At 32.3% G+C, this 17,355-nt stretch overlaps 2 protein-coding genes and 1 pseudogene across 2 annotated transcripts; 2 read left to right on the forward strand and 1 right to left on the reverse strand.

Moving 5' to 3' along the window:
• Positions 4,184 to 6,877, forward strand: LOC105176740 (scarecrow-like protein 21). The gene is made up of 2 exons (XM_011099638.2): positions 4,184 to 4,334; positions 4,952 to 6,877. The coding sequence occupies exon 2, from the start codon at positions 5,051 to 5,053 to the stop codon at positions 6,674 to 6,676; it is 1,626 nt and encodes a 541-aa protein (XP_011097940.1). The 5' UTR covers positions 4,184 to 4,334; positions 4,952 to 5,050; the 3' UTR covers positions 6,677 to 6,877.
• Positions 9,051 to 9,787, forward strand: LOC105176741 (annotated as a pseudogene).
• Positions 14,074 to 16,643, reverse strand: LOC105176742. The gene is made up of 2 exons (XM_011099640.2): positions 16,047 to 16,643; positions 14,074 to 14,260 (listed from the first exon to the last, which is right to left on the reverse strand). The coding sequence occupies exons 1-2, from the start codon at positions 16,376 to 16,378 to the stop codon at positions 14,203 to 14,205; spliced, it is 390 nt and encodes a 129-aa protein (XP_011097942.1). The 5' UTR covers positions 16,379 to 16,643; the 3' UTR covers positions 14,074 to 14,202.

Here is a 17,355-nt window from a genome sequence, read left to right on the forward strand (position 1 = left end):
TCAGTTCAGATTATTTATATCTTTTATTCTGCAGTACGTTTGTATAATAATAATATCCACGTTTTTTTATTAGTGAATATATAATTTTTTAAAAAATAAAAATAATTTTATATAAATGATGCCGATTTTTTTGATAGATGCACACGTAATTAATCTAAAAAATAAGAATAATTTATATACATGTAATATAAATCAGGAGTGTAGATATAACTATCCTTAAAATAAATTAGAACGAGGTAGATCACAATTAAAATAACACTGAGCAAACTCCAATTATAATTTTTTAATACTTAAATTAATAAAGTTGGTATTAACCATCAAAACAGTTCGAAAATTCGAATATCAACAAATTCAATGACAAAATATACCCAACATTTGGGAGATTGTGTATTTTATAATGAGGGTCGAAGCGTACGTCCAAATGAGATCTATTTATTGAGTGATGATACTATCATTACATCGCAGTAATTTGACAATTTTCATAAGTAATTCCCCTATAACTAGACCCATGATTTCAGGATTAAATGCAATTTATCCCTTTGTGATATAAGAAAATGAGTAAAAAGAATTTCTACAAAAAAAAACGAATAAGCAAATTATGTACTTTATGTGTTTTGAAAAATGAAGTAAATTACCCACCTCTCGTCTTAACCATTTATCGGATGATAATTTGCTTCATTTTTTAAAATATGTAATTTGCTAGTTCGTTTTTCATAGAAATTCTTTTTATTTGTATTACAGATGAGTAAATTACATTTTTCTCTGATGTTATAATAATGGGATCTCGACATTATTATTTAAACTATACATGATCACCTAAATTTTGGTTTAAAACAAATGAAATTAAGCATATTGCACATGTATCAATAATCAATTAGTATCGTGATTAATTAAAAAGAAACACGTGCAATTAGAGCCCAAAGTCTTTCTTTAAGCTTTCACGTGGACGGTCGACGTATTCCGCACACTCACGTATAAATATATGATTTATATATATATATATATATATATATATATATAATTAAGTGACAAAATTAAAGTCTCACGATTATATCGTGATAAGTTTAGATTTGATTAATTGTATGTCTTTATTTATTTTAAAAACATTTTGTTAATTTATTTAGGTGTTAATTATTAATAAATGATTATTATATTATATGAGTAACTAATAGGTTGGTTGTTGTAAATTATTATTTATAATTAAAAATCATAATTTAATGATATATGTAATTAATGGGGGTTAATTTCTAAGATCTTTATAATCAAATATTAAAATTCAAATTAAGAGTCATCGAAGCTGATGTCTCGTGACGTTAGAGGCCATGGACTCAAACCCCACTTTATGTGTGGGATGTTGTTTATACTGTAATAATAGGCATTGATTTGATTTAATGTATTTGGTATTATTGATTGTAGTATGACTGTCATAATAAATTGTTAGATATTAATTTTCGATAAAAATTATTGTAACGAATTTATTTTTAATTAATAATTTACTTAAAAAAAAATGAACGGTCTTAATTTAGTACGATCAAATCAATAATGGAGGTGAAAATCCATCTGTCGAATCAAAAGTCGCCATCAAGAGTTGGAGTGACGAAGCACGCTTTTAAAAGCAGAAAGAACCGATTCTTGGCATTTACCGCCTTTTCATACTAAGAAGGGAGATATGGTAAGTAGGATAGTAGATGAACTGGAGAAGAGATAAGATACATCGCACTTTGATTTCTTGATAAAATGAACCTTTACCTTACCATTCTCAATTTGCCTTTTCAACTCATCTCTTGCCTATTATTTCTCAATTACTTAGGAGGCATGCACGAATCTGTTTCATTCTGTCCATTTTAATATGACTTCTGTCCAACTGATAAATTAATATTTTTGTTCGAAGGCTGTCGATTTTTTATTTGATTTGTCCGATTGAACAATTAATATCAAGATATTCAGTCGGAACTCAATGTAAGCTTTTCACGAAAGTTATCTTAAGTGTAACACTTTTTAACAAAAGCGCACTTTAATAACCCCAAATGTAACGCACCCTCCATAATTATAACCCTTCCTTGCAAATTTAATAAAAAACTGATATATGTAATAATTATGTAGCTATAATTCCTGACTCAAAACGTAAGAAAAAATAGTGTATGAATAATAATAATAAAATAATATATATTTAACCATACGTATATTAAACTCAATATTCAATATCTTTTAATTATTGAGATCATTTAAAATTAATATGAAAAAGCAATATACTCGTGATCAAATTAAAAAGATTTAATAATATCAATTTAGGTATGCACGTGCTTAAGATGTCCAACTTACATCCTATTTTATTTAAAATTACAGCAACTGCTTTTCGAAACTTTAGGAAAAAATAAATAAATAATATGTTTCTGTATTGGAATATTTCTGATTCGTCCGTTTTTTTTTTCCATTTTAAAATAAAATATTTAAAGTGGTTTGGTTATATTTTATAATTTTAAATAATAAAATAATAATAATGATTGTTTTTGAGTGGTTTGTTGGGAGTTCCAAGAATCAGTACTATGGGGACTGAGTCAGTCGCAGCGTGTCGCGACGTTCAGTCAAAGTAGAGTGTGTTCCGATTTCCACGTGTCTATTTTCCACTGGCGAGACTACCACATCCCTCCGATTATTAAGTGATTTTTTTTTCTTAATTTTATTTTTTTATTACAAATTCTATTTCGTATTCTACCCAATAAATACACACTCATCAAATATATAATTTTTTTTTTCGCCCTTATTGAAAACACTATTTGAGGGTGATCCGACGCACCTGCGTTTTGATTGGCCACACAGTGGCTGGACTATTGACATTTTGTGGGCAATAAAAAGGTGGCGAGAAAAGCATTATATCTCGGCTTCTTATCATGTAATATTGGGCTCTTTTGTGTACCACATATGGCTCGAGCGCAATCTTCGATGATTTGATGGAGGAATAAGCGGGGCACCTTCCGTAAGAAAATTTATTATTGAAGATGTCCGACAACGGATACTTAGTGTTGATTTATCACCTTCTATTAGTACTTGTACACTTTTTCGTCTATGGCGAATCCCTTGGCCTATCGAGGTGACTACCTAGCCTTTCATGTTGTACTACCATTTAGTTAATAAAATTTATATTTATCAAAACAAAAAATCTAATCTTTTCTCAAAAAAGAAATATATACATAATATGTATATATCAAATAAAGTAAAAAAAGAAATTGTTACAGAAAATTCAATAGAAATTGTCTCTATGTAGCAATCTTTTTATTACATTTTTAATATTATGTGATTATTTAAAAATTAAATTAATTTATAATTTAAAAATAGAAATATGTATGTCATATGCATGTTCACGTTACGTTATTGTGCAACATCACAACAGAGCAGAAAATACATCATAAAAGCTAGGTATTTATTTAATTTCAAGGATGATCTCAATTTTTATTTTGTCATCCCTAAATAAGACAAAAAAATAAATAAATAAGAAGAATAAATATTTTAAAAATATAAAAGAGTACCCTATTGCCGCGGTATCAATTTTTATATATTCAAATTTATCTTTTAACTTATTCTTTTCCTTTAATAAAATTTTGTCATAATAGTGATTTTAATATTATTTAATAGATTTATTAAAATAACTCTCAAATTTATTTTAATTTTTATGTTCTTGAATTCACTATTTTATAATTAATAAATAATTTATCAATAAAATTGTTAGTTATTTATAGTTTTTAAATATATTTACACACAATAGAATGTGCCGTATATTTTAGTGTTTTAAAAAAAGAAATATATTAAAAGAAAGCCACTCAATTCCCCACGTTGATCGTGACTTGGCCAAAAGATTTCACCAATGACAGCAAGGACGACCGTCAGATTCCGCGCGTGCGCGACGATCAAAATCAGCGCGTCATATTTTTCCCAACAATAAATAAAACAAAAATGAAAAAGGGAAAATATCAGATACGATTTGAAAGAAGCGGACTGCATTCTCGTAGAGTCGAGCGCGTGGTCGCCAAAATCGTCAGCGTCGCCGTCAACCAATTCAATTCAACCTTACACCTTCCAGTCAGTGAGTGAGTGAGTCAGTCAGCCCCACTGTCTCCGTCACCGTTAACTCCACGAGGAGCTTCCTCTCACCATCCCCTCCCACTCGGCACCTCTGCGTATAAATATTTCTCCATCTTCCATTTCAGAACATCAAAATTTTGTATTCCCCCCTCCCCCTCCAAAAAAAGAAATAGAAAAACGAAAACGAAAAAGAAAAACCCCTCGTTCTTTACTCGGGACTCGGAATTTGACTTGTCATCTGCAGACAACATCAGGTACTTCATGTGCTTGCAATATGTTCCAGTTTTGGATTCTGGGTTCTGCTTAAGATGTTTCAATTTTCCAGTTCTGTGCTCGTTTTGGGTTTTGATTTTGAAAGGTTGAGGGGAAGTTTAATGCAAAGGGTTCTTGTTTTTCCCTGTTCGGACTCACAACAAATTTTATTTGTAGATGGGCTGTTTGTAAATTTCAATTCTGCAAATTGCCGTTTTCTTTGTTAATTAGAATGGGATTATCTTAATATATGCTTTTGAGTCCATGGTGTGGTGTTTCTTGAAATGGCTTTATGTAACTTGCATAGTGACAAGATCAGTGCTTGAATTGGGCTGTGTTTGTTCTTTTCCTTGTTTTAGTAGGCTAGTGAATATATGTTAAAAAGAGAAGTAATTGTAATTTACTTTGCTGAACTCGAGATAGTTAGAATGGATGAGTTTCGCATACTCTTTGATGCATGGATGATTGTCATATAATCGTCGATTTCGATAAGTGACAACGTCCACCTACTCCGTGCGTTGTGCATTGGGGTGTAGTTATACCTCAAATCCACTCTGCCGTCTTAATTCATGAATAACGTGTTTATTAATCTTTCCACGTTGTTCTTTCTCGTTTTCAGGTTGGAATCTTGTGTCGGATTCCTTCAAGATTGACTTATAAACGCTTCTCGGGACAACCTGAATTTTGTTGGAAATTAAGTGCATTCTTGCTATATAGGATGGACTCCCATTATCTTGGATACGAGGTTGCAGGTGCAGGCTTAGCCTACTCGTCGTATACTAGTGCTTCATCCATGCCTCCAGGGCTGTTTAGGTCATCCAAGTTGGATTCAAGAAACTTGCCTAGTTTTCCTTTCTCTACCCCTTACGATCCCGAGACCCTCGCCACGTACGGTGTTAGTTGGGATCCGGATGGTTTGGCTTATAATCCTTCTGGAGCGACCCTTTATTCTAATTCTTTGCTGGATTACAACAATTGCCTCCAGCAACCGGCACCCTCTCCGTTCTGCCCTCAAGATAGTTCACTAGTTTGCTCTAACGATCCATCGTTTCCCCAAAATGTAAATGGCAATCATCACATAAGACAGGCCCTATGGGAGTTGGAGAGTGCTCTTATGGATGCAGATGATTATTCCAGGCCTGGCAGCTGGAACGATGAGCAGCATATTGAGAAATGTTGCAGAGCAATGGAGGACTTTGCGATGTTGCCGGTCATCCCTACTGATAATCTCAAACACCTGCTGATTTCGTGTGCTAGAGCTCTTTCTGAAGACAAATTAAATGAATTTGAGGAACTGGTAAAGCATGCCCGTGCGGCAGTGTCTATTAGCGGAGAGCCGATTCAGCGGCTAGGTGCTTACATGCTAGAAGGGCTAATAGCAAGGAAAGAGTTGTCGGGGACCCACATTTACCATGCTTTAAAGTGCAGTGAGCTGGATAGCAAGGATTTGCTATCCTATATGCGCATTCTGTACGAGATATGTCCATATTACAAATTTGGTTATATGGCTGCTAATGGCGCCATTGCTGAAGCGTGCAAAAATGAGGACCGCATACACATTATCGATTTCCAGATTGCACAGGGGACACAATGGATAACTCTGTTGCAAGCACTTGCAGCAAGACCTGGTGGGGCTCCAGGAGTGCGCATTTCCGGGATCGATGATCCCTTTTCAGAATACGCTCGTGGAGATGGTCTAGCAGCAGTAAGGAAACGATTTGAGGCAATCTCCAAGAAATATAACATCCCTGTTGAGTTTCATGCTGTTCCAGTTTTTGCTCTTGATGTCACACGGAACATGCTCGACATTCGGCCCGGTGAGGCCTTGGCAGTGAACTTTCCGCTCCAGCTCCACCACACGCCCGACGAGAGTGTTGACGTGTCCAATCCAAGAGATGGGCTTCTAAGGATGGTGAAATCACTTTCTCCTAAGGTGGTCACTCTGGTCGAGCAAGAATCAAACACAAACACCGCCCCATTTCTCGCAAGGTTCACGGAGACCTTGGACTACTACTTGGCGATGTTCGAGTCGATAGATGTTACGATGCCGAGGGAGGGGAAGGAACGGATTAACGTCGAGCAACAATGTCTAGCAAGGGAAATTGTGAACGTCATTGCGTGTGAAGGGAAGGCAAGAGTGGAACGACACGAGCTATTTGGCAAGTGGAGATCGAGGTTCATGATGGCAGGTTTCCGGCAGTTGCCGTTGAGCTCTTACGTGAATTCGGTGATTAGGGGATTGCTGAGATGCTACTCCGAGCATTACACCTTGCTGGAGAAGGATGGAGGTATGCTGTTAGGATGGAAGGATAGGAATTTGATCTCAGCATCTGCTTGGCACTGAAGATGGGACTGGGAAATGCATATGTAGAGTTAGTATAGAAATGCAGCCAGACAATGAAAACAGAGATAGTTCCACTAGAAATGGTATAGGTTCTCTTGTATGTAATTTTGATCGTGCTTTACAGAGTCATTTACTTTGTTAAAAGGAAAGAATTTATATTTGAAATGAAATAGGAAAGAGAATATGATTTGAAATAGAAAATTCAATCAAATTATAAAACAAATCATTTAAAACTCCAAAATAACTAAATAAGACGAAGATTGTCGTCTTTTTATCTGGTTGGGTCGTCCTGCCAATTCATCCTAAATTATCCGATGGTTGTCATTATGGCACGTGGATTCCTACACCTGATCATCTATTGACCCTTTATAAATGTTAATTGACACACTTGGCCCATTTTATAATATTGAGATCTACCTCTTCAATCCCATCTCTAACTGACGACTTCGCACACCACCCACACTCTTGTAGAAGTGATTAATTATGATAAATTTTATGAATAATTACACCCCCTCTCCGAGATTATTGTAATTATAGGTTAGATCTATGTAGTTTGAAAAATTACATCTAGCACTCTTGAGGTTTACTTTTATCCAATAAATAAGTCATCAATTAGTCGAAATTCATCAAATTTGTTGATATTAACAAAAAATTTGAAAAAAACTAAATTTATATTTACTTCCGATTCACTTATTACTCATAATAGGTCAAATAAATATTTTTATAACCAAATTACCCTCATACGTCTTCACGCATTAATGCACATGAGGAGGTATATTTTTACCGTTATAAGGGTATTCTAGTCTGAAAAAATTATTTGACCTACACTAAGTCAGTAATAAGTCAATCGATGACAAGCATCTATTTTTATTTAGTTTTTGTTGTTAATATCAGCAAATTTAGAGAATTTTAACTAACGAAAAATTTATTTGTTAGATGGAAGCAAACCTCAAGGGTACTATATATAATTTTGCAAAATACGGAGAGTTTACGTATAATTACACCAAATCTCAAGAAAATAGAGTGTAACTGTCCCTAAATTTTATTAGTAACAAAAATTTTGTATAAGTTGTTGAGACACAATTAACACTACAAGAAAATGGATATAAATTCTGTAAATAATTTAGTCTCACAAATCTATTATTATCACTAGGACGTGACCAATTGTATAAAGCTTATCATGATCAAATATATTTAAGAATTTTAACAATTTAAATTATAAAGTAATTCTCTTAATAGTTCCTGCGTATTTTGTTCCGATGGTGCTAATGAGATCCATGATGATCTTTTTTTTTGCTGCACTTATTCGCGTGGCTGCTTAAAAGTGATTCGATGTACACTTTGGTTCGATTGGCCAAACCGAGCTTGGGCTACTGACGTTTTATGGGCTGCTCGCAGATGGAGAGGCAAACACTATATTTCTATGGCCTACCGCGCTCTTTTAGCCTCGTGTGTGTACCATATTTGGCGTGAGCGCAACATTATGCGATTTGATGGAATACATAGAGATACACGTACTGTGGGTGCACTGATGGTTCGAGATGTGCATCAGAGAATTCTTAACGTAGAATTACCTAATACTATTAGCACTTGTGCGTTTTACCGCTTATGGCGAATTCCTTGGTCTGTCGAGGAAACCGCTTAGATTAAGTAAGTTGTATTGTACTATTGTACTTTTTTTTACTTAATGAAAATTACCTTTACCTGAAAAAAAAAAGGTAATTCTCTGTTCATCATTGACCATTAAATTATAAAAAAAAAAACACGAATTTTTGCATTCCCTACATATATATCATTAGTTAAAATTAATTTGATTTGTTGATAATAATTAAAAAAATTAAATAAAAATTAATATTTATCCTTGATTGACTTATTGTAGGTCAAATTAAATCTTTTGTGACTAAATTATTTTTATAATGATGAAAATATACCTCATCACATGCATTAATTTGTGATGATGTAAAAGTGTAATTTGATTATAAAATTATTTATTTAACTAGCAAAAAACCAGTAATAAATGAATTGAAGATGAATATAACTTTTAATCTCATTTTTTTTTTCAAATACTATCAAATTTAATGAATTTTGACTAATAAACGGACTAAATATTAGAGTTGACAGATATAATTTTTTTCAAACCAAAAAGAATTTATATGGAATTACACAAAATTTTAAGAGAGAACTGAGTAGATATCCCTTATTTTTATATGAATGTAGTACGAAAATATGAAAAATCATATAATTGCAATATTTAATATATAGTATAGCATATGGTATTTAATGAGTTCTCATTTGCCGCCTTAAGAAAAAAGGAGCAACAGATCTCAAAACACGGACTTTCCCACACCCCATCCATGTTAACAACGCGTCCGCCTCAAGTCTTCCACTGTCAACTCGTTCTCGGCTGCATCTATATATTCGGACCTCCCCCGCCTCCCTCTCTCCATCCATCGTCCCGATCGAATCCGAAGGGTAATTAACTGCAATCAATTACCACGAAATCCGGCGAGATCCGAAAACCAGTAATGGAGATTCTGGAACAAGCCAAGAATTTCGTGGCGGAAAAGCTGGCCAACGTGCCGGTGCCGGAGGCGACTGTAACGGACGTCGATTTCAAGGGTTTAGGCCTCGATGGAATTACTCTGCTGGCCAAGGTTTCCGTCTCCAATCCCTACTCGGTTCCGATCCCGATCGGGGAGATCGTGTACGTGGTGAAGAGCGCCGAAAGGGGGATCGCGTCGGGGTCCATCCCGGACCCTGGATCGCTGACGGCTAATGACAAGACGATGCTGGATGTGACGGTGAAGGTGCCGCACAGCGCGGTGGTCAGCTTGGTGAGGGACGTCGGCTGCGATTGGGATATCGATTACTTGCTAGAGTTGGGGCTGATTATCGATCTTCCGGTGGTGGGAAACATCACGATTCCGTTGTCGTATAAAGGTGAGATGAAGCTGCCTACCTTTTCTGATTTCTTCGGAGGAAACTCATCCGAGAACGCGGAGAAATGAAATCTGCTTCCTCTTCTTCGTCTCATTTTTACCTTCGCATGAATGACCTTGCTGTAACAATACCTCATTTCATAATCAATAATAAAAAGAAAAGTTTAATTTATTTGCGATTGATTTACTTTCTTTGCATAGAAACGATTCAATTATCTCAATATTTTAATAAATCGAGTAATTTAACTATTTTACTAATACATGAATATAACATACATAAAACAAAATTCAAATTTATTTCATAATCACCAGACTAAAACATTATTTGCCCGTCAAATTTTGTATTTGTCGACTGGCTGCAATTTTGGTGATGATATTCTCAGCAAATAATGCTTACACTTGTTAATTTAAAGTAAAGAATTCATGGTCGGATGATATTCCAAAAAAATATATCAATCATAATCGTTGAACGTATTTAATTGTTGACGGAATCGAGTTGAAAAATCTTCGGCAAATATTTATTTTTCAATGATTTATCAGAGCTGGTCAATTTTCAAGAAATATTTATTTTAATTTGAATTGAGGTCGATCGAACTTAAGTCCAGAATTGAACATTGAATTAGTAATACTGCGAGATAATTGCACTTTTGATCCCCAAACACTACCACTTATTCGATTTGGTCTTCTAATATAGGCCCGTTATAGTTTTGGTCCTCAAATATCCTTTTTTTTTTATACTTTTCGTTCCTGCAGTCATCTTTCCGTCAAACTTAATGGAGGAGCTCATGTGTGACGCACGTGAGGCAAAAAAAGGCTGAAAAATAATAGCCACCTATGGTTCTTTCCTCACTTGTTCGATTTTATCCCCAAAAAAATTTCTCCTTTTTTTCTCAAACAAATCCCTAGCCAGATTCCTTTCCTCCTTGGAACAAATCCCCCATTTTACTTAAAGTTCCTTCCTAATTATAAGTATTCCTTTTGAGTAACACCCCTAATTTTAGAACCCTAAATCGCTGTTGAAATTTGGACCGGAACGCGATTGCTGTTGGAGCAAAGTGATGAATTTTTGAAATCTGTTCATGGGCGATGGCAAGGCGCAACAAGCACGCTTTGGATTCACTTGGGATTATGGTAAATATTTGTTGGGCAAATTTAGATATTATTGATGGAGTTGTGAATGTTGTTGGATTTTTATATTTACTTGTTGATGGATATATAATGGTATTTTTATTTTTTGTTTTTCATTTGTTGTTTGTTGGATACATTAAAATTTAAAATATTAAATGAAATGATATAATTAGTTTCAATTGTTTTACACTCAATTCATTATGGTGGAATAATGAAACACTCCACATAGGGAGTACGTTAGAGTTTTTTGATTTTGTGATATAGATCAAATAGGTATGCTTGACATGTAGGAATATGCTGAGTCACACATGAGCTCTCTGTCAAGTTTGATTGAAAGATGACGGAAGGGACGAAAAAGTGTAAAAAAATGGATATTTGAGGACAAAAAGTGTAAAAAATGGATATTTGAGGACTAAAAGTGTAACAAACCTATGTTGGATGACCAAAATTGAATAAATGGGAATGCTTGGGGACCAAAAGTGCAATTATCCTGTAATATTGCACTTTTTGTTCCATAATATGATTAGTTGAAAGAATTTGTGTACTCGAAAATATTTAGGATAAGAAATTAATAATATTGCTTTTGTTACTTATCATATGATTGATGAATACTATTAATATATATATAATTAAATTGTACTAAAATGAAAGTAGAGAGAAATGAGGAGAGATGGTAAGAAAAGAACATTATAGAAAAAGTTGCTAAAAAGTAAAAGTTGTTGATGTTTGAATAACGTGTTGAAAAGTAAGCACAAATTGAATTTTAATATTTGATTTGAATATATATTTTTCAATACCAACACTTCATTATATCTTAACCAATATATTTTCCATACTTATATATATATATTTTTAAAAATTTCAACTTCATTTTTTTTAATAAAAAAGCGACCAAAAAATACTTAAATATAATTAATAGTAGGAACGATCAAGTGGTTCAATTACGACAACATATTGTTTTGAAAGATAGCTTATAAATTTCAGTTTCGGAGGAGTTGGAAAATTTAATTTTGATTAATTTTTGAAATATATATATAGTTACAATAAAAAATTCCTTTTTTTTCAAAAAAATAAAAATAAAAATTCTGAAATAGATAGAGCCCAAGATCTGAGTTATGGGGTTATTGGCAGAAAATTAATGAATGTGACAGAGAGGAGGAGGGTGATGCTGATCCCACCCCATAAATGACTCACCATTCCCCATGCTTTTATACTATTTTTTAATATAATTTTCAAGGGTAATTCTCAACATTTCTCCTTCTTCTATTTATTTGGATTTCATCCCTCTAAAATTTTTTCTCATTAGACTTATGGAGGGGTTGGTTCGGGTGAAAAGTGGAAGTATTAAAGAATTGGAAGTAAAAATACATAAGAATTAATTTAGTGTTGGGTTATGCGGAAGAGATGAAAGTGAAGCAAAACTCGATGTATATATGAAGAGGTGGAAAAGTGGAAGTATAAAGCCAAAAAGATAAAAAAGTATATTTTTTTTTATTACAAATGCTGTATATAATTGTCAGAGAAAAAATAACAAAATCGCTGAAAAACTACTGAATTGAAGTCAACAATCAGGTAAACAATCTAGTTAGTAATTTTTATTTATTTAAACTAATCAGTTTAGAATAAATAACAACACTCATTTTGATTAATATTTTTATTAATAATAAATATTCTTATTCTCACTTGATAAATACTTTTATTAATAATTTTTTTAAAATTATATTAGTATAATATTAATTTATTTATTTTCTAATACAAAATAAAGAGAAGAGTTATTCAGTCAAATTATAAAAATTAATTTTTTTTTCTTAATTTGTTTTCGTCGTACCACATAAGAAAAAGTATTTGATATCCACTCTCCTTCTAATCATACCAAATAACTTGAATAAAAACTATTATTCTTTCCCTTCCCCTTCCCCCTTTCACTTTCCCTCCCTCTTGCGCTTTTATTTTTTTTTCTCACTTGACCAAACGAATCCTTACTTTTTTAAATGTAAAAAATTCATCAATTTTACTTAAAACTTATAGAAAAATAAAAATAGAAAACAAAGTTACATACCTTACCAATCAACCAATTCTTGGGCAACAATCCAACACCCACAACTTCAAATTCTCCCGGAGCCCAGTTGTATTTTTTAATTATTTTTATTTTTTGTACAAATCTGTCAGTTTTAATGGTGGTGGAATCTCAAATCTTTAAACGTAAGGGACTAAATTTGATAAGTGAAAGATATAAGAGATCAAATCCGAATAAATGACATAGTTGAGGGACCAAAAATGATAGTTACCCTATTTTTCCATAATAACTTACAACAAGCTCCACCCAGAATTTAGCATAATTAAATACTCCATCATTTTTTAGAAAAATTATCAATACTTGCTGATTTTAATCATCGTTTAACAATTAACTCAATCTGTTAGTTTCCATTAAATTTATGTTCAATTTTTGTGTGATCCGATCAGAATGCGGTTATAGACTATACACTATAATTTTATTTAGTTTCACTGCACCCCTTATATACTGATTTTATAAAAGTATTAAAATCTTAAAATAAATAACTTTGATTGTAAAAATAGATTTTATAAAAATACACTATTTTTTTTTATTTCTTTCCCCACAAAATAACCATCTCTTCAAATACTTTATTAATCAATATTTTTTTAATGGTGGAAAGTGCCTATTAACCCTATTTTGAGGGTGCAAAGTGCAAATTACCTTCTTTTTTTTATATTCATTCACATTTAAAGTTAAAATATTTAGTAATCTTCGTTTTGTTTAATTTAATCGAATACATACAATAACAAAATGCTTACTTTTGATGTGTGGGATAAATGGTTGATAAAACTCGAATTCTTGATAGAATGAACTAATAAAATTTATAAGGTGTTTAATTACTTCAATTATGTAATTGATGAATTAAAAACATTATGGTAGGCGATATATTGTTTACTCTATTGTGTAATATTTGTGATGAATAAATATAATTAATTTTAGACCTTCCATCAATTCTTTTTTTAAAGATTCACATAAATACCCCAGAAAATTTAATAATTATAGGAATTAATATATTAATTATCAAAACATGATAATCATTTACAATCAATTGTTAATTGCTATATTATTTAAATAGATAAATAATTGCTATTAAAATAAACGAACACCCCATCAATAGGTTTGAACTCATAACTTTAAATTACGAAATTCCAATTTTAACATTTAAGGTAGGATTCGTTTGGCTCATCGATCTAAACTTAATAATTGTATTATATTACTCAACGATTTGATTTATTTATTTTTTTGTAAGAAAAAACCCTAAAATAAAATAGCAATGGAGGGAATATGTACAGTATATATATGATATAAAAGCGCATATCATATCATAAATGACCAAAAACGCTGTACAAAAGTTGAGGTAGGTTTTGTGTATGTACACAATAAGTTTAAAATCAGGAAACCATTCAAAACATGAAGGGCGTTGCAGAAAATGTTGGCATCAGTGCTGAAACTGGAGGTTGCCTGCATATTACCAATAATAATGAAAAATATCAACAATTAATTTACATAGGGATAATGAAATTGAAGGTAAATTGTTCTATTTTAAAAAATATAATAAGATAAATTGCTATTATTTTTTTTTATAGATGGATAATTTGCTCATTTGCAATATCATATAAAAGTAAATAGCATTAAACCCTTTTAAGATATATGGTGTATGTATATGTATTATTTTAGTTTTGACAAAAATGCAATTTACCCTAATGTGATATGAAAATTGAGAAAAAAAAACCCTATAAAAAATAAAATATCAAATTATCTCCTGTATTTTGAAAAAAAAAATTAATTTGTTTCATTTTTTGAAACACACGAGGGTTATTTGCTAATTCTTTTTTCATAGGAGATATATATCACAGTGGTAAATTACATTTATCCTTTTAGTTTTTGCAGGAAAAATGAGGTAATTGAATTTGATGATATAATTTCTGCACCAAGAATTTCATGCTAGGAAAGATCTTTGATAGAGAGAGATGGGGTTTTGATCCAACAGTGAATTTTTTACAGAAAATTAAGAAAAATTTAAAATTTGTTTTTCAAAACAATGTATCAGTTACCAGAAGGCAAGAAATTGGGTACTCTATACTTCAACTAATCTATGCTATTGTGCGAATCAAGAAAAACAGTTGTTTGAAGATCTTTATCTAAAATTTTAATTTTAAGGTAGCTTATGAACTTATTTAATTCCAATAATCAAATGATTTTTTTATATTCATATGTTTGACTTGTGTAGTTATATCTCGATTTATTGAAGTTCAATGATTAAACTGACAATGTTTTTATATTTAAATTAAAAATTTCATCTATAATTTAGGAATAATTACATTTTCCTTCCCTGATGTTTGGTATAATTACATAGATTATTGTAATTTGGAAAATTACATTTAGCACTCTTGAAGTTTGTTTATCTCTAACAAATAAGTAACTCCATAAGCCAGAATTAACCAAACTTGCTTATATTAATAAAAAAAAAATCTATATTTACTCTCAATTGACTTATTATTCATTTATAACAAATCAAATAAATCCTTTTATGATCAAATTACCCTCATACGTAGTTAAAACACTCTTTGAGTTGGGTGTCATTCTTTAACAAACCATTGGTAATTTAGATAAATATTAATTATGATACGTGAGCTGGACTGAAACCTGCCTAGTTTGCCTATAACTTCGGGAATCAGTTACTCGCAAATGTTCTAGCTGATTTATTACCAATTTACCTAGAACCACTTCGACATATTTTAAGGTGACGTACACAAATGTGTTGATAAGTTATATGGCATGTCCATACATCATGCATTAATACATATGAGGAGGTATACTTTATAAGTATAATTTAATTAAAAAAAATTATTTGATCTGTTATAAATTAATAATAACTCGATCGAATGTAAATATCTTTATAATTTAGATTAGATTTCATTATGTTCCTATAAAATTTGTCATAATATCGCCGATTTTCAAGATCGTCTCACAAATAACACCTAGAGGAATTTGTCAGACCGTGTTTATTTATAATTTTCAAACATCAAGAAATAAATAATTATACAAATTTCAGTTAGAATATCCTAATATGAGAATAAATATATAATTTACCCTAATAATTTTATTATTTATCATTGTTTTAGCTAAAATAATATCGCAAGATAATCTGAGAAGAAAAATAAAAGTAGAAGATCTGGAAAAAAAAATAAGCACAAAATTCACCAGAAAGTAATTGCAAATCGGGAAAGGTTTCAGCAAAAATTACCGGTCAGTATCGCGATCGAAGGAACGGCTCCGATCTCTTTCCGATCTTAAGGCCGCAACCTTCCTTTTGAGGCTCCTCCGCCACCCTGCCTTGTTCGGCCGCTCAGCATTCCTAATTCTCTCTACCACCAACGAGTCTTCGGATATGGACGACAGCGAAGGAGTCCATTGGCGGCCGCGGCCACGGCCCCTCACCCTCCCGTGCCTCCGCCCCGTTCTGCGAGGTGGAGGCTCCTCTACCACCAGCAACTTCCTCTCCTCCGCGGGGTGCCGAGTCCCCCCCGACGTCGTGCATGACCCACAACACGTCACAAATTCCAAGAAAAACCTCATATTTACACCACACAGACACACAAAAGATCGGCCAAAACGACAAACAACCCAACCAGCTCGAATGTATACATCGATATATATAACTGTTAGTAAGTAGGCATTGAAATTGAAGCTATCTGACTAGATTTAGGGCAATAATCTTCATTGCCAGGGTGTATTTCTCTAGTTTTTTCTTCTTCTTTTGTGTGTGTGATGAATCATGCTCTCTGTGTGATGAGAGAGAGAGGAGAGAGAAGGTGTGGCCTATGGGAGATGGTAGGAAGTGGAGTGCGTCTATATTAATAGATAGGTGGCCTCGTTTTGTCCTTATCTTCTGTGTTGGATGTTCATAGGCCATCAAATCGTAATTTGTGTAATTACATTACTGCCCTGCCGTTCTGCTTCTGACCGTTCGAGTAGGCGGCGGAGACGGGAGTTATTTATTAATTTAATATATTTAAAATAAATTTATTAATATAATTTTTTTATATATATTAAATTAATAAATAACTCGCGGAGACGGTTCGTTTGGTCATCGCTGATATCTTAATCCGTACTTCCCGACGATATAATTTCAATATAGCTAAGCTCACGGAAAATTTTTATCCGAATCGAATTTAGTCGAATCAAATTAATTATAAAGCAAGTGTATCATATCTGCCGTGTAATTGATCATTTTTCGTGAACTGTATGATTAATTTAGATTTAGTTGAGTTGGGTTCAAACTAAATTTTTCTACCTGTAACCTAAAGTTGTGAAAGATTGTTCTATTTTCACCCCAAAAGTCCAAATAATTAGAAAATTAGCCCATTAAGGGGTGATTGTGAAATTTCTTATTTTTTATTTTTAGTGGTAAATGATGTTCATAAAAATATAGCTCGAATGGCATTTTGGTAAAATTATGAGGGAACCATGGAGAATTCAGGTACTTTTTTTCCCTTGCCCTTCAAATCAAGTCAATAAATTGGGTATTATGCAGTTCACCTATATGTGTATGA

Source organism: Sesamum indicum, linkage group LG14, assembly GCF_000512975.1.
Source record: "Sesamum indicum cultivar Zhongzhi No. 13 linkage group LG14, S_indicum_v1.0, whole genome shotgun sequence".
NCBI classification, from domain to species: Eukaryota; Viridiplantae; Streptophyta; class Magnoliopsida; order Lamiales; family Pedaliaceae; genus Sesamum; species Sesamum indicum.